We start from the raw sequence: 24,482 nt of genomic DNA on the forward strand, positions 1-24,482 counted from the left end.
GCTTGAAAAATTATCTTTATATGAAGGACCCAGTTTCTAAATTTAAGATTCAGATTCCACCAGTTATTAAGGAAATAAAAGGGGAAGGATGGGAAAGAGGAGGAAAGGTACTTGTTTTCTTATTTATAAGACTTTTTAATCAGATTGATAACAGGGCTCAGAAATGGAAAGGTATTAAAAAAAGTCCAGTTTTGGCATGAAACTTGGTAGTGGAATGAAACAGCCTCTAAATATCATTCTGTAGACTTGAATCATTATTTAAACCCCCCAGCTTCAATAACCTTTGTAGCCATGATTTAAATGAAAATATCAGGATAAAACAGGCAATGTAGCTACCAGTCACTTGAATGATTTGATTCATGGTGTGTTTTAGTGCTACTAATATTCAGAAAGCAATATTTTCATCTTTCTTCTGTTGAGATCCTTTTCCCCCATTCTTTAAGGAGTACCATAAACACCACCATAGCATGCTGTTTATACTTCTTATATGTACTTGTCTATGTTATTTGTTATTATCATCATTTCTATAGTTCAGAATTCTCTATCTCTACTCTATCTACTATCTCTAGACTAAGCTTTGGGAGGACAAGATTTCTGACATATCTATTTCTCTGCCAATACCTAGCATAGTTGCTTCATTGAACCCAAAGAGTAATCAATTCCAACCTGGACAAAGATCCTTCAGTAGTACTGTGTGCTCTTTATGTTAAGTGTTCACTGGATGGAAGGCAGAGTAACCTTCTGTAATTCTAATGGGATATTTCACATTCCCATATTAGAAGTGCTGTTGGATCCCTGCCGGACATGGTGCCCATCTTCTACCTGCCAGGCTGTTTGCCAGCTTCAAGATATGGGGCCACAAACACCACAGTTGGTGCAATGTAAAGCATGCAACATGGAATTTTGTTCTTCTTGCAAAGCCAACTGGCATCCTGGACAGAGCTGCCAAGAAACAATGCCAGTCACCTTCCTCCCAGGAGAAACAAGGTAACCTTTATTTTTTTTTCAGGCTACTTCTGGCTTACAGCAATCACATGAGGCTAAGGCAACAAAATCATCATCATTTGTGAGATAAACGATGTACTTTTCAGGATTGCTGTGAAGTTCAAATAAATAGAAGTAAGAGTCTTGATGAAATATAAAGCTTTGTTTAAAACTGTAAGACCTTAATAATAGTAATTCTAATGATAATAAATACTGATGTTTATTATACCACCAGGCCTAATAGGATAAGGTTCAAATATCACATTTCCCTATGTAGTTAGGGTCCTTTAGATCACAGTACTATACAAAGCCTTTTATAGCCAAGTCTATAGAGAAAATTAAATTGATTGTGAAAGTTAGGTGAAAGTAAGTGAACTTGTGATCACTAAAGAGATAATTAAAAAAAAAATACTAGCTGTCCATGAAATCAAATTACTAGGTGAAAGACACCTAGAATACTGAAAGAATTAGTGGAAGAGATTACTAAACTATTATTACAGATCTTTAAAAGGATAGGTCCTAGAAAAGAGACTATATCTAGAAAGAAAAGAAGGTTTATTTTTCAAACTATGAGCAAATAATCTTGACTTTGATTCTTGGTAAATTTCTAGAAGGGAATATTAAAAGGAATTGTTTGTGAGCATTAAGAAAAAGATAAACATTCACTACTAAGACACAAAAGGCTTCATTAAGAATAGGCTATACTGGGACATTGATGCATTGTTGGTGGAGTTGTGAATGAATCCAACCATTCTGGAGAGTAATTTGGAACTATGCTCAAAAAGTTATCAAACTGTGCATACCCTTTGATCCAGCAGCGTTTCTACTGGGCTTATACCCCAAAGAGATCTTAAAGAAGGGAAAGGGACCTGTATGTGCACGAATGTTTGTGGCAGCCCTCTTTGTAGTGGCTAGAAACTGGAAACTGAATGGATGTCCATCAGTTGGAGAATGGCTGAATAAATTGTGGTATATGAATATTATGGAATATTATTGTTCTGAAAGAAATGACCAACAGGATGATTTCAGAAAGGCCTGGAGAGACTTACACGAACTGATGCTGAGTGAAATGAGCAAGGCCAGGAGATCATTATATACTTCAACAACAATACTATGTGATGACCAGTTCTGATGGACCTGGCCAGCCTCAGCAATGAGATCAACTAAATCATTTCCAATGGAGCAGTAATGAACTGAACCAGCTATACCCAGAGAAAGAACTCTGGGAGATGACTAAAAACCATTACATTGAATTCCCAATCCCTATTTATGCCCACCTGCATTTTTGATTTCCTTCACAAGCTAATTGTACAATATTTCAGAGTCTGATTCTTTTTGTATAGCAAAATAACGTTTTGGTCGGGTATACTTATTGTGTATCTAATTTATATTTTAATATATTTAACATCTACTGGTCATCCTGCCATCTGGGGGAGGGAGTGGGGGTAAGAGGTGAAAAATTGGAACAAGAGGTTTGGCAGTTGTTAATGCTGTAAAGTTACCCATACATATGACCTGTAAATAAAAGGCTATTAAAATTAAAAAAAAAAAAAGAATAGGCTATACTATTTATATTTCTGATTCTTGAAGGATCTGACAGGGCAAATAGATCAATAGATCAGGATTTAACATAGACGTAGCTTACCAGAATGTCAGCAGAGTGTTTGATAGTGTCCCAAAATGTCTTTTTGGACAGCATGGAGATATTTGGGGTGAATGATAGTCAAGTAGACTCATAATTAGCTCATTGTCAGCCTGGACACAAGGTTCCCCTTGCCAACCTTTGACCTTTTCCTGTTTGATAGACTTATCAATAACTTAGATGAAAGCAGAGGTCCGCTACACTTATCAATTTTTAGGTTTTATGAAGCTAACAATGTTATCTATTGGATGACAGATCTAAAGATCTCTTATCACATTAGAGAAATGATCCTTATCTATTGAAGTGAAATTTATTAGGGGAAATATATCATGTCTTGAGTTTGTCTTCAAGAAAGCTGCTCTATCCTTCGTACAGGAAAAGAAGCAACCATTTGTATGAAAAAGAAGTGAAGATTTTAGGGGATTGCTGCTATAGACTTAAGTGACATTCTGATTTCAGCCATCCTCTATGCTCAGGATATTCTGACATCTTGGGTTTTTCTCATTCAGAGGTTACTAGGGATGCAGAACTGTGCCACACCAATGTAACATCTGTTATCACTCTCTCCTCATCACTCTCCAAATCAGTCTATGGGAGAAAACTAATTTCCAGACCCTCACAGTCTTTGTGCTTGAAACACCAACAGAGTGTCAACCTGCTCCTAGCCCTAGGATCCACTTTCCATTTTCCCACCAATCAAAATTTGCCCTAGGTCACAAAGCAGACCCCCGGTAATATATATTCATACTAACAAACAAACTGCTGAGAAGCCATAGCTAGACATATGCACAAACCATTTGCACTTCCTCATAATCTTCAAATGAGATAATTCTTATAAAGTGCTGAACATAGTTCCTGGCCCAAAGTAGGCATTTAATAAATGTTTATCCTCTTCACTACCCACTTTATCTTAATTCACTTACTTATACCATTACTCTGTCAATTCAGTTTTTTCAGCTACTGTGTTAATTCTGGCTCCAGATTTAAAAACTGGTATTCAGGTAGGTGAGATGATTTGCTCAAAGTCATATAGACATAAAGCAGTGAAAAAAGTGTTAATTTCAGATTCTTTAACTCCAGAGCTAGTACATGTTACACTTGACTATATGATTGTTCTCCTTCCCTAACAGTGCAGGTGACTCATGTCTCTTAATTCTGTCATTCACAGAATCTTGAATCACAAACTCAAAAGAATTTCCTGAGTTTCCTTCAGATTTATGGTGGTGTTATCACCATTTTCTGCATACTCTATAACAGTCTCTTGAATTATTTCATTAGAAACATCCAGGGAATGTAAATTGTGTCTAGTCCCCATGTCAGGGAATGATCACAAAGAAACCAGAGAAAGCGTGGCCATAAAAATAGCACTTCACTTATATAACACTTTAAAATTTGTGAAGATCTTTTTTTACATTATCTTGTTTGAACCTCATGACAACCTTGTGATATAGGTGCTATTATTTTTGTTATTTTACAGAAGAGAAAACTAGGTAGACATTGGTTTAGTGATTTGGATAAAAGCACAGAGCTAGTATATGTCTGAGGCTGGCTCCACACTTTATTCTTCCTGATTAAAAAATATTGCATTCTGTCCACTGTACTATCTTAGCTAAGTGACATAACTAATAGTTGTAGGGATCGATCTGTACTGCTTTCTCCACATAAATACTTGGGCATTCCCAGGGGCAGGCAAGAAGGCTAATGTGATCTTAGGCTGCATTTAGGGAAATTTGATTCTGATGGGTACCACTCTGCTCTATCCTAGTTGCACAACATTTGGAGCATGGCCCTGAGTTCTTGCTATCATATGTTAGGAGTGAAAGACATCCTAGTTATAATAAATTTTTGTTTGTCTAGATGTTGCAGCCAGGATGATGATCATGTCTTATGAGGGACAGTCAGAGAACCTGATAATGTTTAATGTGCAGAAAAGAAAACTCACTTCAGTTATGGGGACAGAGGAGAATACAGAAAAGGAAAACAACTGTTTCCAAACAGTCAAAGGACAAATTTGTTGTCCTTGATCCCAGAGAGATGAATTTAGGCTGGAGAAGTTAATTTCAACTTGATATGAAGGAACATTCCCTATACCAAAGAGTAATGGGCTTCTTCATGCGTTATTGAGTTCTTTCTCTCATGGAAGATCTTTAAGTGGAAGTTGAAGCGGATCTTATGGGTGATATTTTAGAGGGAAATCCAGTACATTGGGTCATATGATTTCAGAAATCCCTTCCAACTGTGATAGATGCAATTATTATGTAGGATTGTTCCCTCTATAAAACATTACTTGTTTTATCATCATATCATCATATAAGATCATAGACTTGAAGGAACCTTAGAGTCCCATCTAGCCTGACTTCATTTTATAGATTTAAAAACTGCTATTTAGGTAGGTGAGGTAACTTGCTCTAGGTCATATAAACAATAAAGCAGTAAAGGAAGTGATGACCTCAGATTCTTTAACCCCAGAACTAGTATGATTTCCACTTGACTGTATAATTGCTCTCCTTCCCTAACAGTACAGACAACTCATATTTCTATTAATTCTGTCATTCACAGAATCTTGAATCATAGACTCAAGGAACTTCCTAAGGTTCCTTCAGATTTATGGTGGTGTCATCCCCATTTTACAGTTATAAATTCGAGACATGAAGTAATTTGCTTTCATGAGTAGGTCAAAATGGAAACAGGGTAGAAGCCTGAACTCCTTGCTTTTTGTGAAGTGTTCTTTCATTTCTCCATGTTGCTTCTCATTATGATCTTTCACAAAGACATGTTGACTGATCAAGTAAAGAGAATATGAAGATACCTTAGTAATACCTTATCCTTGTTTTAACTTTTCCTTAGAATTTTTTCACAAGGTGAGTATGGACAGTCTCCCCAGGTCTCTATTTTGGAAAACATTAGATAGTGAAGTATTTTGTGTATATATGTGTTTGATATTAATGTTAGAAAGACATGGTCTTAGAAAGACATAGTCTGAGTTTCTGAGTTCAGATACTACTTTGTAACTCATGGGATTTTGTACAGATCACTTAACTTCTCTGAGCCTCAGTTTCCCCATCTATAAAAAAAGCAGTTTGGGCTAGATGATTTTTAAGGTTGCTTCCCTCTCTTAATTATAGGTTCCTAAAAACCATATGGTCATACCTTATATGCTTCTAAGATATTATTCCATCTTACATAACCAGCCTTGGGGAGATGAACTGCTTCTTGGAAATAAAGTGCTTTAAAGGGAAAAAAGAAAATCTGGAATTCATATTAAAAAATTGACTTGCTAAAGATGAAGAATGTGAATGGTAAAGAATAAGACTGAGATGCTAATGCGGAATAAACCTAATAAAGTGTCTCCCACAGCTCATCTTTCAAAATAGACGAGGAAGATGCCCCAATCAAACGCTGCCCAAAGTGCCGAGTGTACATTGAACGGGATGAAGGCTGTGCCCAAATGATGTGCAAAAACTGTAAACACGCGTTCTGCTGGTACTGCCTTGAGTCCTTAGATGTGAGTATACCCTGCCCCCATCTTGGAACCTGGTTACCTAGACTTGGGAGTTTCTTGCAATGATATCACAGACAGCTTTCTTATTTTGAGGAAGGAGATTAGTAAGGAGGGGAGGTAACATTTCCTTCATCTATATCTAATTCTTTTTTTTTTTTTTTTGAGGTGGGGTAAGTGGGACAAATTTTTTTCTCTTATTTTGAAAAACAGAATCAAAGATTCCCTAGCCCATTCTTTTCATTGAGCACTTGATATGTATAAGATATCAGGCCTTCATAAGATATAAACACTTGCCCACTAGGAGCTGAAAGATTCAAAAAATGTTTTGATTATCTTTGAAATAGTTATAGAAGTAAGAAAAAGAGATAACTTAAGGTAAAGTATGTTTAATAGACAAATGAGGCACTAATTAGTGTTGATGTGGAAAGTTGGGGGGAGAGGAGGGAAAAGGAAGGGGGAGAGAGAGAGGGATGAAGGGAGATAGAAAAGAGAGCATACTGTGGATTACTGTGTTCAGGGAAGACTTTATGGATAAGGAGAAATTTGGTCCTAGCTCTTTGAAGTATTTATATAAGCAAATGGAATATAATGTAGGTAGAGGATTCCATTCAAGGCAAATAGAGTATAATGCAGGATCATAGGAATTAGAGCCAAAATGACCTTAATAATAGTCTAGTACTATTTTCTTAATATACAATGGTAAACTGAGACCAAGAAAGGGGTGACTTATCTAAGCTCACATAGTTAGGGTGAGAACTTTGAAGTGAAACATTAGTTTTTTTTTTTTTTGGGGGGGGGGAACAGGGTTGAATAGTTTAGACAGATAAAACTCCACTTATTCAAAGTCAAAAAATTCAGAATTGGAAAGAACCTTAGATGTCGTCTGGTTCATTTCTTTCAAATTATTCATAAAGAAAATTAAAAGAGGGGAAGCATATGCCTATGGCTACCTTGATCCAATCAGTCAGAATTTGCACTTATCTTCTACAGTGAAAATGATAATCAGAATCATGACTATGCAGCACCATAGACTATTTAAAATTTTCTTAAATTGTTCTATATTCAATGTTTAGTTAAATATTTCCTATTATAGTCTATTTTTTAAAAATTCAATTCAATAATCACATATTAAATGCCAGCTAATGTATAGAGTACTATGCTAGGCACTGACAGAAAGTTTACATAAGGTATAGGAGGTCTTCTAGATAAGATACCTTAGGTAAGGTACTACTTCAGATCTAGTATGTTTAAATGGACCGCAGAGTATCACAGTAGATAGAATGCCAATCCTGGAGTCAGAAAGAAGCCATGGAAGCCTGTTTTGCCTCAGTTTACTCATCTGTAAAAGGAGCCCAATGAAATAGCAATCTCTAGTATCTTTGCCAAGAAAACCCCAAATGGAGAGTCAGCCATGATTGAAATGACTTAATAGAAACAAGTATGTTTAGGCCCTACCCCCATAAAATTTACATCCACTTAAAAAAAAATTAGGACCAACATGAAAATAACCTTAGGAAAATAACCTTTAACCTTAGGATTATTATTCTTGAGCCAAGAAGAATTTCAGAGGCTATCTAGCCTAATTAATCTTTCTCATGGTTAAAGAATGATTTAAACCAAGATTATCTGACTCCAAAACCTTATTAAATCTAAAGAAGGAAATTATTTCCTGGGCGTTCATAAAGAGAAGTTGATATTTCAACTAGTTTTTAAGGATCTATTATATTGAAAGATAGTGTTGTTTAGGGGAGAGTTAGCTTTCCAACCAAACAATGCACATTGAATTCACACCTGTCCCACCTACAGGCTTTGTGACCTGGAAATCCTCTCCTTGCTGTAAGCAGATCTCCTAGTTTGAAGTTGACAGAGAAGGTGCTGACCTGCACTGGGGCAGTTGGGTGATTTGTGAGTCCCTTTCTTCAATCAAAGCACAAGTCCAGTTCCTGTGCTCTTAAAGAATAGTTTAGGAATGCAGCAGACATTCTAGGCCTAGGGGACTGCCTGGGTGGAGGCTTAGAGTCAGACTTTTTAATAATTCAGTTCAACAAACATTCATTAAATGCTAAATAAATGCCAGGCATTGTGCAGGGTGCCAGAAAATGAAGACAAAATTAAAAACATTCTCTGCTCTCAAGGAATTTGCATTCTCTTTGGGGTGGGAGATGGGAAGAGATGAATGCTGCTAAGTACATAATATATACAAAGTAATTTAATGGGGGGATAGGGATCAAGAAAGGCACGCCCTGATCTATATCTTGTCACTGGACCCAGATGGCTCTCAAGGAGAAAGTGAAGCTGGTGACTTTGTACAGTCCTCCTTCACTTCAATCCAACTCACTTGCATATCATGGCACCCCCTCCCTAATGTCATGGTGGTCTTTAAAAACAAAGGACAAACAAGAACAATATAAATGATAACATTTAATCTAAGCCTTGAAAAAATCTAAGGATTCCAAGAGATGGGGATGGGAGCAGGCCTAAAAGGGATAACCTGTATAAAGACAATCTGTACAAAAAAGAGATGTTGAATAAACCATTTTGAATGATAGATAAAGATAGGAACAAAACTTACCAAGTTTTTGTGAGAATATTTTCTATTTAACATTTTTCAACATACTGTTGAGGAGGTGATACAGGAAGGGAAAGACTATTTTAATTTGGTTGCCATAGAAAACAGATTCTGGAGCAAAAGGATTTAGCTTTTATGTTCAGTTATTAGAGGCACTCACATCAATTTAATACTAACTACTAAAATGTGAGGCACTAGGCCACGAATGCTCTTTAAAAGGCATCTGAGAGTTACTTCATTAGGCGGTTGAATTTTTCTTGTCTATAATACAGTATTCAGTGCCTAGAGAGAATGAAAGAGCTTCTTAATAGGTGCATTATATATATATATATATAATTTTTAATTGAAAAATCATACATAATTTGCAATGGTTTTTCTCTGGTAATATTCTTTAGTTCAGCATTCAAGACTACATAATCTCCACTCCAATCTCCTCCAGCTCCTTCATAAAAATAAATAAGTGAATAAATAAATTCCAACATTTATGTAGTGTTTTACAATTTGAAAAAGAAATAGATATATATGCATACATACACATATATGCATACACATGTATACATATACCAGTTAACTAACAACCACATTAATCAATCAGTGAACCTCATGAAATTTTAAATGGTTTATGTCCTGTTCTCTCTTTATGAATTATGTATCTCTGGTCCAATCCATTAACATAGCAATTGGTCACTTCATAAATGAGCTTCTTCCAGATTACACAAGCTTAACAGTGAAAGATTTCAATTCTGAATTTAAGGATACCCAAATGAGCCAAACTTTTTTTGGGAGGTGGAGAGGGAAAGAGTTTCTGCCTCTTTATCCTACCCCTATGCCCATCTATCACTGACTGTCATCAAAGAAAAGAGAACAATTTGAGAGTCAACACATGCAGAGTATCAGCCAACTAAGAATACTGAAACAAAAGACATATAGAGAAAGTTAGCTTGAAGATAGAAGCAGCTTCAAGGCATGTGACTCCCTCAAGCCAGAAAAGAATATTGGCTAAAGAAAGGAAGTTTTTATCCTTTGGATGCACATATTCTCTGCTTATATGCTTCACTACCTAAGTTTAATAAACGCTTATAATCTAAGTTTAAGTCTACTATTATACTGGGCTCTCTGTTCTTATGGGAGAGAGTACCCTAGGATTTTGTGGGAAAACAATTTATACCAACTCATTGTAGTAAAAAAAAAAAAAAAAAAAAAAACCCTTTCTAAATGCTTAACAACTATTCCTAAAACTAAATACAAAGCATATTAAATGGGGGCTCATGAGCAACAATAAGAGAAACCCCAATGATGATTAAGGTTATTTAAAGAATCCTGAGGAGTCACTGTTTCTTTGGGGACTGAGCCTGTTTAATATGAAGAAGCTAAGTTGGAAGAGTGAGCTCAAATGTATATATTATGTAATATAATATATAATATATGTATATTATCTCATTTTATCTTCATAAAAATCCTATGAGGTAAGGCTGTTATTCTGCCTATTTTCCATGAAGCAAGAGGTTTGAGAATCACATAGCTAATAAGTGTCTGAGCCAGTTTTCAAAGTCAAGTCTTCCTGACTCCAAGTCCAGAACTCTATCCATTAGATTCTTAGCTAAGTACCTGGCTTCTTATATGAACTTTCTATGCTAGCCAAATTGATAATGGTCCCCTGAAATTTCAGGGTGCCCTCTTACACCCTGTTTGATCTACCCAGAGTATGTGTTTCTCACATTTCTACATGCTGAGCTTTTACCCATAAGGTCTAGTTCCAAGAAATCTTCATTACTAATAGGCACTGCCTTTTAGTTATTTATATACTTGTCTTATCTCCTCTACTAAGCTTCAATAGGAGTAAGGATTTTGTTTTGTTTGGGGCAGAAATAATGTAAAGAATAGTATAGCAAGGGATTATATTGGAGCTGTTCCCATGTGACTGGGCTCTTTCACTCAAACATGCTCTCTGGCATTTTGCTAAAAGACTTTTCTTGCTAGAAGGAAGCTCCTTGGGCAGGGCTCTTATTATCCAATTTTCCCTTACAGTAATAGAATAATAGGTTGCATAGGATTTAGAACTTTCTGAAGGGACTTCAGCCATCATCTAATCTGAGTTTTTCATTTTAGAATCTGAGGCCCACAAATCTTAAATAACTGGCTGAAAACCATTCAAATAAATAGGGATAGCTAAGTGACACACTAGACTGAGCTTTGGGCCTGGAGTCACAAAGATCTGAGTTCAAATCCACTTGAGAAGCCTGACTTAAGCATGCTCAGTATAAATTTGTTTAATATGAAGAAAGCACTTTCTAAGCTTTTCTGACTGTTCTCTGCTTTGAATCTCTTACTAGCTAAAAGTATTCTCACTCTTGTTAGATTTTCATTTCCCTAGAATACTTTATACAGATTTTTTCCATACCCCCCATCATACCCTTTTTTTTGTATGATATTTATTTTCCTGTGTCTATCTATGCCCTGCCCTGTCTCCATGCCATGGAGTTCCTTAGAGGTCACTAATTAGCACAATAGATACTACATTGAGCTTTGAGGTAGGAAGACCTGAATTCAAATATTGCCTCAGACACTCATTAACCACATAGGCTAGTTTTTAAAATCATTCTCAGACTCAATTTTCTTATCTGTGAAAGGGGAACATAATAGCACGAGGCATAGAGGATTTTGTGAGGATCAAATGTGAAGAAATATGAAAATTTTTGCACAGATGCTACATATTACTATTATTATCATTTATCATGATGATGATGATAAATGTCATTTCTTAGCTTTTTATCTCCCATTATGACCCTAAATTTGTGCTTTTCAGGTAGTAGATGTTTAATGAATGTGTGTTGAATAGAATTTTAAAATTTAAAAGTACTATAGAAATTACTTATTGCTATTATTTCTCTCTGTGGCCCCCATTGTACCTTTCTTGTAGCAGATAGCCTAAAAATATTGGCTAGTGATGATGTTATCATGTGAATTGTAATTATTAAAATCTGAGAAATGTTGGGTTTTTGATCAGGACTAAAATCAATAGTGTTAAAAATACAAACCTCAAGTAATGAATTTTTAATACAAGTGAAATAAAAAAAAATAAAAAGAATACAAACAAATTTAAATCCTTGAGATAGCCAGCAAACACAAAGGATTTTATTTTTAGCTTTGACTATCTTGCCAATTGTGACCCTTTTTAACTTGTTCCATTGTTTCTGCTTCTAACTGCTAGCTTACTGAAATTCTCTTTAACACAATGGTAAAGGAAATATGGCATCCTAGACAAATATACCAAGACTCCAGTTAAATCCTGCCATTGTTAGATCCAAAAGTTTCATTATTTAAACTGTAGTAGGTCATGGGATGAGGTCATAATTGATCTTAATATAGCAAAATACTTTTTACAAAGCCTCTGTCATGAGATAAGGATAGAAAACATGTGCTGGAAGGTTTCATTCAATAAATACTTACTGAATGATTGATATATGCACAATGTCCTATTTAAAATGGATAGGAGGGGAGAGTGAGTAATAAAGCTAATAATATAATAATAATAATATTAATAGCTAAAATTTATAACATTCTGGACACTGTATTCAATGATTTACAATTTTAATCTCATTTAATCATGACAATTCTGGGAGGTGAGTGCTCTTATTCCCATTTTACACATAAGGAAATTGAGGAAAATAACGTTAAGCACATTGTATAGTGTCATATAGCTAGTAAGCGTTTAAGGCTGTATTTGAACTTAACTCTTTTTTACTCTAGGCCTTGCATTCAATCTACAGTATCACCCAACTGTCTCCATCAGTTGCTCTTACCTGGATAAAAATACAAGGAGAAAAAATAATCCCTATCCTAAAGGAATTGGCATTCCAAGGAGGGAAAACAGCACTAATATAAGAAGTAGACATTATATTAACAACTTACTTCACAGGACTCTTCTTAGTATAAAAAACTAAAAAAACAATTCATCAAAAAAGACTGGAAAAAGTTTAGGAGGTACCATATATCTGAGGTAAAACTGCTAGTGAATTGATAAAAAGTTCTGCAGAATCAGGAATCAGACTTAAGCAAGTCATGAAAAGTTGGTAAAGGTAAGAAAAAATCCCAATCAGAATAGATCACAGGGCAGAGTCATATCTAGGGTAAGAAGACTGCTAGTGGCTATGAAGTGTCATGTGATAAAATTCAAACTTGAACCTTCTGATCTTTCTGCTATACCATTCCAAAAGAAAGATTTTCAAATAATTGTTTTTTTCTCTCTACCAATGTTTTGAATGTCCCCCCATTTTTTTTTTTTTTTTTTAATAAATTGAACGTGTATGGTTTTTTCTTTAATGGTTAGTCTAAGATTTACAAAGTAGATCACTTTGGGTTGCAAATGGAATCTCTTTACTTTTCAGACACATTCTATTACCTCTTGTGGTTTCTAGTAGGGACAAAATAGTTTTATTACTTGAATTTCCTTTTCTTTATATTTAAAAATCCTTCTCCTATTTGCTTGACAAATTTGTTGTTTGTTGATGTTAAATTTAACCACTAAGTATCTTGAAGTTTGCACTATAAATTTTTGTTTATTTCTGAAGGGGATTTGTGCATTTTTTAAATTGAGGCTTTGTGTTCTGTGTTCAGAAATTCTGGGTAATTTTTGTATATTATTTCTTACATTATGATGTTTCTTGGTGTTGAAATGTCACGTTCTTCTGGGAGACTCACAATCTTGAGGTTGTCTCCTAGTATTGTATCTTTGAAATAAATATGTTTTTCTTATACAGAAATTATATTTTCTTTAAGTGTTATTACTTCTTGCTTCTATTCTTTCACATTGTCCTTTACTTCCTTGTATTTGTATTTCCACTCAGTTGTCCTCTGTTTTGTTTCTTGCCACAGTAGATTCAAGTTTTTTTGTTCTGCCCATTCTTTCCAATGTGCAGGCCACAAATCTAGCTTTCAAAATTCTTATTCTCATTTAAACTATTCAGAAATATCTTGCTGTGTTTCATACTCTCTTTGCAACCCACCAGGTTTTCTGCCTTATCAGGCATTGATTCATTTTCCTTTATGTTACAATATTTATTTAGAGATGCCTGAACTTTTTTCTTTGATCAGGAACTCATTTCTTTCTTTTATTATCTTCTCTGTGTGCTTTATACTCAAGGTCTTTTAAGTGATTTTTTTTTCCTTCCTAAGAGCTTTGGTAATTTCAGCTATTTTCTTTATTATTATTAGTTTTTTTTGTTTTTTTTTTTCTTTCTAACTCTTTCCCCTTAAATAATAGCTTTACTTCAGGGCTGGATCTCAAAGTTGTCTCAATTTTCTCTTAATTGGTAATTTACAGTTTACCAACTGTGGTCTTTGCCTCAATGATTTGGAGGGGCCAGAACTGGCTCCAGTGGATACTTTTGCCTTTTCTTAGTGGAACGCCACAAAACTTCACATGTGTTCTACCTTAATTCCCTCTGTTCCTCAGTTCATCAACTGAGCTCCGTTGTATCACACTATATTGTTGTGCTCTTAGCTGCTATTAAAGACTGAGCTTATTTCTGCTTTTTGAATTTTTTACATCTTGAGAAAAGATGTTGAGTTGTAGGACAAGCCTGTGTATTAGCTAGTTCTACCCTAGGTAGTACGTGAGTGAATACTGAGAAAGCATGCTAAAGCTGAGATAGTATTGTATTAATTTATTAGATTTTTACCTTGTTTGTGTTCTTGAGTCCTAAACTATGGAGACAGCTGGAATTCCTTTATCTTTTACTCATAACTTCTATTTTGGAGACGTTTGAGAGGTTATGAGAATTTAAAAAAATTCCTAGGTAATTATTTTTAAAAGAGTCCAGACATCAGAAAGACCTAACTCCTTCAGCCCTATTATAGTTATCTTTAAGAACCACATCTGAGAGCACAGGAATCCAGGTTCACCAATTTTTATATTTAGAAGGGCTACTTCCTGGCCTGAGGTTTATTTACACCTATTTTAGACAGAGGGCTTGAGCTTTTACAGTCCCAAAGGAAGAATAAACGGTCTTCAGTGTTGCTTTGGAATACTCAGTTTAAATAAGCAATGGCATTTCCTTTTTTCAACCAGAACTTATTTAAAAAAAAAAAATTTTTTTTTCTTGCCAATGTAGCCCGCATAATAGATTTTGTTGATTTCCTAGTGTTAGGAAAATGGAAGTGAATGTCTTAGAAATAGATAAAATATCAATATGGTTGGATATATAAATAACAATTAGCATTGATAGATTAAATTTTGCAAAGGCCTTTTCTCACAACATTCTCCTGAGGTGGGTGATTACAGTGATTACTCATTTTACTAATGAGATAAGTGAAGAAATGAAATTACTTTCCTATATCACACTGCAAAAACAAATCATTTTGCTACCTGAACCTGTCTTCTCTGATATGATTACGCCAATGAACAGATACACATACGTAGAAATCTCTGGAATGTAAAAAGTAAACATGTATCATATCAAAGGTGTCTTTTTGTATACTTAGAGACTGACAAAGTTAATATTGCATCTCAGCATTTTTCTTTTAAGCAAATGAGAGTCCACTGTTTTAAGTAATACTTGTCTTTATTGAATCACAGTGAAGGCTTTTACAGGTCTTCTTCTGTAGGGGTTTTTAACCTAGGATCTATGAATTAAAAAAAAAAATACATTTCAATACATACTTTTTTCTTTTGTGAACCTATGAGTTTTATTTTCTGCATTATAAAAGCAAAACAAAACATTCTGAGAGGGAGGATCCATATGTCATTCAAGTGCCCCCTCTCTCCCCAGATTATGAAACCCCTGCTGTTAATTTAAGCTTAACTTTATCAAATCCATGTATTCATAGACTTATAAGCTTAGTTAACCAGAGGAGAGGTTTTATGGAATGAATAGGATTCTCTTATTTACTATTTCTTGTTTGTTTCCCCCCCCCCCCCTTATTTTACAGGATGACTTTCTCTTAATACATTATGATAAAGGACCTTGTCGGAACAAGCTTGGCCACTCCAGAGCATCTGTGATCTGGCACAGAACACAGGTGGGCACCAGGGTTTTCCTTCCAAAGCAGAATACTGGGATTATTGCTATGTCTTGATGTGTGCATTATTTATTAATGACATCATGAGGATCTAGGAAGTAGTTAATACAACACACTGGAAAGGAAGTTGTAGTGTTATTCTCATTTCCCTGGTTATTGGTTTTAGGCTTAGTTTTAGAAGCCCTGAGATAGCATTAGAGTGAAAATAGTTGTATTAAGATGTGACATGATTTTTTTTTAATCCACCTAAAATTTATAATAATTTAAGCTTTAACTAGTGCTGAATTTCCATAGAAAACACTAACAGAACTCAGGTTAGCAATGAAATAGGATAATAGTCTGAAAAAGAATGGAAAAATCCATATAGATCATTAGGCTGAAAGAGACTTTAAAGAATGATTCTCTTAATATCAAATATTAAGTCTCAAAATAAGTCTCAAAAAGGGAAAGTACCTTTTCTAAGATCACACAAGTTCTTGTGCCTATTTTTTCATTTGTAAATTGAGATACATAAGGAGGTGCATATTTAAAACTGAAAGGAAATTTAGAAGTAATGTGATTTAATCTCCCACCCCATTTATAAAGGAAGAAGATAAAATTCAAAGATAAAAAGTGATTTGTTCAATATTTATCTACTTAGAATTGAGATTTGGATATAGATATTGTAAAACTGAAGAAAGGGCTCTTTTTTCCTGCATTTCATATCTTTAAGAGATAAGATATAAGAAAAGAGTGACTTGGTGTGCAACTATAATTGCACTAGGTATACATATGGAAATTTTGACCAAATGATCTTCAATGTCTTTTTTTTTTTTTTTTTTAGCTAAAAATATCTTTTAATTGTATGACTTGTAAAAAGTTGACCCCCTTTGAAACTTTCAAATATTAAAAATACCTTCAGAATAAAGTATAAGCATAGGCGAGTCCCTGCTAAGAAGTTTCTACTTAGAACATTTTCTAATACAGTTCTAAAAAAAGTTATGACATTTTAAGAATTTCAAAGATTCCTGTGAGCTATTTGGGAAATAACCTGAGAAGGAATGTGTGTGTGTGTGTGTGTGTGTGTGTGTGTATGTTTATACATATATACATATAAATCCCTATGTGTATATATTCCAATATACCCACATATACATATACACACACATCAATCACTGCAATGCATCCTTTTTATTTTCCTTTTTACCTCACATATCAAATAGTTTTTACATTATTTCATCCCAAATACATGTTCATTAAAAAGATATTTTGCTAAAAGAAAACCAACTTTCAGGGTGCTATTTCATAGGTTATTTTTTATTCAGGCTTTAATATTTAATAATATTCTTTGGTATTGCAGCGCCCCCTGGTGAAATAACAATTTCTGCAAGTAGTGATAAGAACCCCATCCCATAGTTTGGAAAGACTGAAAAATTCCCTTTCTGACAGGCCAAAATATTGTTAACATATTATGCAAAGTGGGAAGGAGCTGTGATTTGTAAAGCATTGAGTGAATTTTACTGCCAAAGCAGATCTCAGCCTTATATAATACTTATCTTTGAGAAGTCCCAGAAAAGCTGCCCGAGGCATGCAGAAATTAAGTAACTTGGCACAGGTAGGGTTGGAAGAAGAACTTGAACTCTAGTCTACTTGACTTCAAGCCCTGAATTCTATCTGGTAGGTCGTGGTATGTGGATGATCAGAGAATCATTGCTGAATTATTTTTGATGCTTCATTTTCTCTTAGGCCTTCGACATGCCTTTTTTGATTCAGTAATAAAAAGCCACTTTCATCTTTAATAAGGGGTGGGGGTAGACTAAGTACATACTATGTTCTAGAAACAATATTAAATGCTTTACAGATATTTCCTTTGATTTTCACCTTGCATTTCTATGCCTTCTTCCACCAGTAATTTTTGATGCTTCCCTGGGGTTTTCCAAGACTCTAATTCCCCAACTTTCATAAACTTTGGCAAATAATAACAAACTAGAAAGACTGTTAGAATAGTACCAGTGGCAGAGAATGTCTTCTGAGCATTAGTCAGATTAAGATCTAAGAGTCTCAGGTTGTGCTCTGCAGAAATTCCTGAAATAAATTAATTTTAAAAATCCTCACATCTTGATTGAACTTATTATATGTAAAAGTATGTTTCACAATGACTACATTGGTGATTATGCTACTAAGGTTGGCTGGCTGGCTGTTGCTAATTGGCGAAACAAATTATTATTGAAATTGGCGAATCAATTGATGAAGCTCCTTTTAAGGAGTTAGCCTTAGGCCCAATTATAATTTTTCAACCTGGCCTATTTTGAGCCTGTTACCTTGTATATGCCTATTTATTCCCTGCATGCCCAATTAATCTCTGAGCACTCTGTTTTCTCCCTTACCCCACCAGTTCTTTTAACTTTTGCTCTCAAATCTGTCATTATTAAACCAAACAAGAACATTGATTCTGGAAAAGGTATGTCAATTGACTGCTTTGTGGTGCCATACTCTTTCCTTGAAATCTCATAGACTAAAATGCTCTTCCAAGCCCATAACTCCATTTACTTATGTATTTTTGCATTATTTCTATTATAAGAGTTCTTTGCCTCTTTTGGTATCTTGGGTCCTGGTAGCAGTCTGGTGAAGCCTATGGACCCCTTCTCAAAATAGTGTTTTTAAATGCATAAAAGGAAACACATGAAGTTATAAAAGAAACCATTTTCATTGAAATATAGTTATCAAAATAGTTTTAAAAATCATAAACTCCTTAAAATCTATTTAGAGACCTTATCTATAGATATCTAGGATAAGAACCTACCTTAATGGCATGTAAACTTGTCTTTTTAGAATACCAGGAATAAGTGCTTAGTAAGTGCTTTTTCATTCATTTATTACATTTATTAGAGTTCCTTAATAAAAAACAAAACAAAACAAAAACACCAGTAAGCCTATCCCCAAGTTAAACAGATAATCAGTTCTGTGTAGACTGGACAGATTTCAGAGCAGATGTTTTAAACAATGACAAATCACTCACTTTCTGGGTCTTCAGAATCAAGTCCATGACCTTCTATTTCCCTGTGGACATTCAAAAGAGGGATTTCCTAGTCTTCCAATAGCTATTATTCTGTCTTACATTTAGAGGGAGACATGTCATCTCTTTGTCCTTGTGTGACATCAGATTATCAGCTTGGAAGGACTTTATAAAATATTTGTTTTTCACTTTTTCCAGAGAAGAAAATTAAAGATGAGTGAAATATAGAACCTAGTTCTTATTTCTGTGAGTCAAAGACTTCCTGTCACTATACTAATATAAACATAGTATACATGAAGAGGTATGTTATTTTGTTTTTTATGCCTTTATCACTTCCAAAGTGCTTTCATATACATGTTCTCATTTGCTTTCCTATGAAGCAAAGAGAGTGGAGATTATTCTAATTTTTACAAGTGTGGGAATTCAAGGCATCTATGATTATTCTAATTTTTTTTTTTAATAAATAAGGAAACTAAGACTGAGAAAATACAGGAAAAAGCAAAGGAGTTATTAGAATTGGAAGAAGTATAGCTCCTGATCTGAGTTCTATCTCCTTTAATTAGTCAACAAACATTTATTCAACCCTTCTACTTTAAATTCTGGGGATACAAAAACTTAGTTCCTGTACTCAAAGAGGTTGCATTCTATTGGAGGAGACGTTCTGGTATCTACAAGATATATATACTAAGCAGATCCATGTTAACCTGTCAGACCCTGTAAGTCTTTAAGCCACATGTACACTATTCTTTTCATCTGTAAAATAGGAGGATTAGATTATAAAAGGATCTTAGATCTAGAACTGAATGGAACCCTACTGGTGGTCATCCAATACAACCCCTTCTACAAATGAGAAAACAGACTTTGGAAAGTGAAGTGACTTGATCAGTTTCACACCAGGGTTTAAGCATCAGGGTCTTTCTAAGCACAGAAGTCAATGATTTTGTGATGGGATCAGTAATTCTGTGATTTGTCCAAGTTGACTGTGACAGAACCAAGTCTGGAAACTCAGGTGCCCTGACTCCTAGCTCAATGCACTTTTCACTAGACTATGCTATCTTTCCTCTGAAATATAGGCTCACCAAAAACTCCTCAGCTTAGTCAGTATCAATCCTCAGACAACTCTGTGTTACAAAATCTACAGAGAATAGGTGAAGATCTAAATATGGCATACCTAGAAACCTACTTGCTAACAAAACAGACAGGAAAGGGAATGGAGAAATAGCAAGATGCTAACCATGCTGAGATGGAAAGAACTTTCCCTACAGGAAGATATCTTATATTGAATTTATGAAGAAATAACAATTCAGGGAAGAGTGAATTGGCTGCTTTCCTAGGGAAGGTAATAACTTGTAATACTGAGCTACTGGAGAACTGAGGAGGTCCTAAGCATTGAGATCTCTCAGGCAGGAAAATCTATGAATAGTTCTAAAACAGAGAGAGAAGTGTCAACTGAATAACAGCTCGCCTTAGTTTTTTCCTCCGTTCTTTCTCTCCCTTTTGCCCTCCTCTTATAAGCCCCTGGTTATAGAAGCTGATTTGAAGGAAGTGGTAATTTTAATGTTGGCCCACTTGACTCCTGATGTGCTCATAGCAGGAAAAAAAATTAAAAACAATTTTTAACAAGGAGCTTTTTCCCTTTAGGCTTTCCTAATTCTCTTACTCAATCCCAAGAAGAACATCACACCTTCAAATAAAAAAATAATATCCATTGAGGAAATAAACTACTGTTGGCCAATTGAACCAATTGAAAACATTCTTCTCTTTCCCACGTGTGCCCTTTGGAGGTTCAATCCAACAGATTTTTCAAGTCAAAGCTCTTTCCACTATACCATGTTTCTTCATCCCATTCTTGCCTTTAAAATAAACTCCCAGCAAGGAAAAGAACATTGGTTAGATAGATAATCTGGATTCTAATGCTGGCTCTGACCTTCATGGGAACTATGGGCAAGTCAAGCCTTCCTTTGGGGTCCAGCTTCCTCATTTGCAAAGTAAAGAGTATTAAGAAGGATGAAATGAATTGGCCTTCCACTACGAACCTTACGTGTGAACTTGAATCCAGACATCACTTCTTTCAGAGCCTTTGTTTTCCCCATATAATGCCAAGTCCAGACTGATTTTCTGTGAAACAACCGACTGATTTCATTAAACTAGTTTTATTGAAGGCTGATGGTGAGTTAAGGGCTAACTCACTTGATTGAAACTTTGCCTTTCTCCCTTCCCCAAACGGCTTTTGTATATTTAAAATATTCTTTGTTGTTCTTTTACTTATTGATCCCAAATCTGATTCCTAATCTTGAGACTAGAACCTATTGATTCAGTAATGGTTTTCATAGAATTGTAGAATCATAAGACCAATCACGTAATCCATCAATTTGCTTTTAAGCCTGAACGTGCTTATATGAGATTAGACAGAAGAAAACCTACATTATGTGCAGTAATACCTAATTTATCCAGTATCTTCAGCATTGGAATATTCTACTAATTGAATTTTCCAGAGGCTTACCCCTTTAAACATAGAAAGCATAGACAGCAATACCTGTTCTTGATAGAAATCTTTCTAAAAAGGATTAAAGTCTTAACTTAGGAAGTTGAAGTTACTAAATAAAGCTTTGTTTTTCTCTGAAGGTAGCTAGTTATTTTGTATAGAGACCTGGGTTTGGAGTCAGGAAGACCTAAATTCAAATTTAACTTCAGACATATGCAAGATGAGTTACCCTGAGAAAGTCATGTAATCTCTATTTACTTCAATTTCCTCATCTGTAAAATGGGGATATAATGATAGCAGCTAACATGTAGTAAGCCACATTTTTTTTTTTTTTTAAAGCAGTAGATTTCAAGACAGGATCTGAGTTCACATCCCGGCTCTGTTACTTCTTTTAGAAAAGCACTTAACCTCTCTGATCTTCCTTTTTTTTTTTTTTTTTCTTTCATTTATAAAATGAGTAAATTATTCTAGATTAGGGGTTCTTGACATTTTTTTGGTATCATGGATCCCTTCAGTATGATGGAGCCCATGAATCCTTTCTCATCATATTTTTAAATGCATGGAATATATAGGAAACCAATTATATTGAAATATGATGTTTTTTTTTAGATTAATTGACCCCAAATTAAGAACCTCTGGCCTAGGTGATTTCTAAGATATCTTTCAACATTAGCTGAATTAGATCATTATGTAATTGTTCAACATAGTAATGCCTTGGTCCTCCTTGGATCCATTGAGATGTGTATATGTATATGTGTTCCCCAGCACTAAATTATTCCCTCCCCATGAATGTACATTTGAATTCTTTGTTGTCTTTTTTTTTTTTTTTTTTTGTTATGGTTGATTTTCTTTTTTAATTGTCAAGCTATTCAGTCACCTCTTAATGCTCTCAATATGCCGTTCTTTAGTACTTTAATTTACCCTTGACTGTTTTTTTTTTTTTTTTTGCTGTGGTATGGGAAACCATGTTACCACCTTTGTAGGCAATGTGTTAATTAAGAATAAATTATTTTAAGGTGTGGATTTTATAACATCTCTTAGATATCCTCTTTTATTTTCTATTACTTGTGTTTGTCAGAAAAGTGAGGAATATATTATATTTGCTTTTCATGTACTTTTATATTTGGAATGGACATTTGAAGGTTACTTTGTTCAGCTCTCCCCTTATACATTAAATTCCTTTGCAATATCTCTGATCAATGGCCATGAAACCTCTTTTTGACTATTACATGTACTACTCATTAACTTGTGAGACAGGCATTTTCAATTTTGGATAGCTCTCATTTTCAGGAAGTATTTCCTTTCATCAGCCTGAAATCTGAATTTTTATAACTTATATCCATTGTTCCTGGTTCTACCCATTGCAACCAAGGAGAACAAATCTGATTTCTCCTCCATGTCACAGCCTTTCAGATACTTTAATAAATTGAAATAAAAATATGATTAGTATGCCACAGAGCTCAAAGTCAGGATGGAATAACAGAATCAGGTAAATGGAAGCAGGGATAAGAATTCTTATGGGCAATTATTAACTTTTATTCACCCAAATCAAACTTCATGGGTACATTTGTATGCACACTCACCTGTAGGGGTGAGCAAAGGAGGAGACGGAGGAGATAGCAAGTGGTACTCCAAAGGAAGGAAGCAGGGGTTTTTTTGGTTTGTTTTTTTTTTCATATGCCTGAGAGATTTTATTCTCGTACTTTGGACAGCAGGTGGTGCTGTCCCTCCTTCTTACAAAACTCCAGGACCATATACTATTCACAAATCCACATGTATCAACTGGCCATTTATTATGTATTTGGCCCTTTTTTTTGCGAAAGACTATGGAAGATAATATTTTTGCAGTTTCATTGATATACTCTTTGCCATGACAAATTGCAAGCCTCCCATGTCAACAGTAAAACAATCTGATATTACAGGAACTAGCTTTGGGCTATGAGTCAGGATACTGGGGATCATGTCCAAAATTTGCCAGTATTTGGACATGTATGTTAGTGCCAGTTATTTTCCTCCCTGACTCTGTTTCTCCAACCATAAAATGAGGGATTGGATAGTTTGTTTTTAGGCCCTTTCCAATGCTAAAACATCTGAATGTGAGATTGCATGGAGAGTTGCTGTGATTAAAAAAATATATGATTCTCTTGAAACCCCCTGATGATAAATTTAGTAAGAAACTTCTCCCCAGGTGAGAATAGTTCTCAGGTATATTGCTGGGGTCATCTCCCAAAATCTTTCAGCTTGGCCAAACTTGCTACTGAGTACTTCTCTGAGGAGGACTTGAGTAGAGGTGGGGGATTGCCTATTATAATTAATATAAGCTCTCTTCCTGAAATTTTGCCAAGACAGGTAAATTTCTCAGAAAAAGAAGTTGAGATCAAGAATACCTATTCAGTAAGTCAATTGACTCAAAATCTACTCAGATACATACCTTGTGGCTTTCTGGATTGATTGTACAGTGGTCTATATTAATAAGCAGTCAAGCTTTTAGTTCAGACTCTACTTCAGATTTTTTCCAGTTATTTGTCCTCAAGTAACTGACTCCCTTCTCCCAGCCTCAGATTTTCCTCATCTCCAAAGTGGAACAATAGTACTTAATTTCATAGTCATGACTTAAATATCACACACAGAGATGTGCTTTTAAGCACTTTGTAAACCTTAAATTGCTATATCAGTGTTTGCTGTCATGCTATTATCATGATAGGAGATCTTCTTGCAAACATTTAATATTCCATGGGCTTCAGAGCATCTTGTAGGCTGCTTTCCTGATACACTAAGGCCTTACCTCCTTTTCCTGTCATACATAACTTGAATTATATGACACTGCTTATTGTCAATAATAAGTAGCTGGCTTACTTCCACCATATATCCTTCTAATGTCCTCTGGCTCCCTATAATTCTGATTCTTCTGAAAGACTCCCATTCTATGATCCATAGCCATATATCATCATTGGAAGGTTATTTATATTAGGAGCCAAGAACAATAAAAAGGCACTTTATGGTTCCTTCATCACAATCCTGGGAAAGAGAAAATGGATTAGGGCAGCTAGATGGTGTAGTGGATAAAGCATCAGCCTTGAAGACAGGAGGACCTGAGTTCAAATCTGGTCTCAGACACTTAACACTTCCTAGCTGTGTACAGATCCTGGACAAGTCACTTAACCCCAATTGTCTCTGGGAAAAAAAAAAAGTTAATGGATTGTCTACAAATCATTCGGCTACAAAATGGGAAAGGGACAACTTAAAATAAACCCTGAACTTCTAATTCTGCATCTAAGTAGCTTT

At 34.9% G+C, this 24,482-nt stretch overlaps 1 protein-coding gene across 3 annotated transcripts in view; it reads left to right on the forward strand.

Annotated features, from left to right (window-relative positions):
• RNF144A (ring finger protein 144A) overlaps positions 1 to 24,482 on the forward strand; it is a 129,891-nt gene that overhangs the window by 98,934 nt on the left and 6,475 nt on the right. For 2 of the 3 annotated variants that reach the window (XM_031951191.1, XM_031951189.1), the window contains exons 5-7: positions 780 to 987; positions 5,972 to 6,131; positions 15,628 to 15,717. In XM_031951191.1, coding sequence (XP_031807051.1) covers positions 780 to 987; positions 5,972 to 6,131; positions 15,628 to 15,717 — 458 coding nt within the window. The remainder of the gene's footprint in view (positions 1 to 779; positions 988 to 5,971; positions 6,132 to 15,627; positions 15,718 to 24,482) is intronic. The other variant, XM_031951190.1, reaches the window with a different exon arrangement.

The sequence above is a fragment of the Sarcophilus harrisii genome, chromosome 2 (assembly GCF_902635505.1).
Source record: "Sarcophilus harrisii chromosome 2, mSarHar1.11, whole genome shotgun sequence".
In the NCBI taxonomy this organism is placed as follows: domain Eukaryota; kingdom Metazoa; phylum Chordata; class Mammalia; order Dasyuromorphia; family Dasyuridae; genus Sarcophilus; species Sarcophilus harrisii.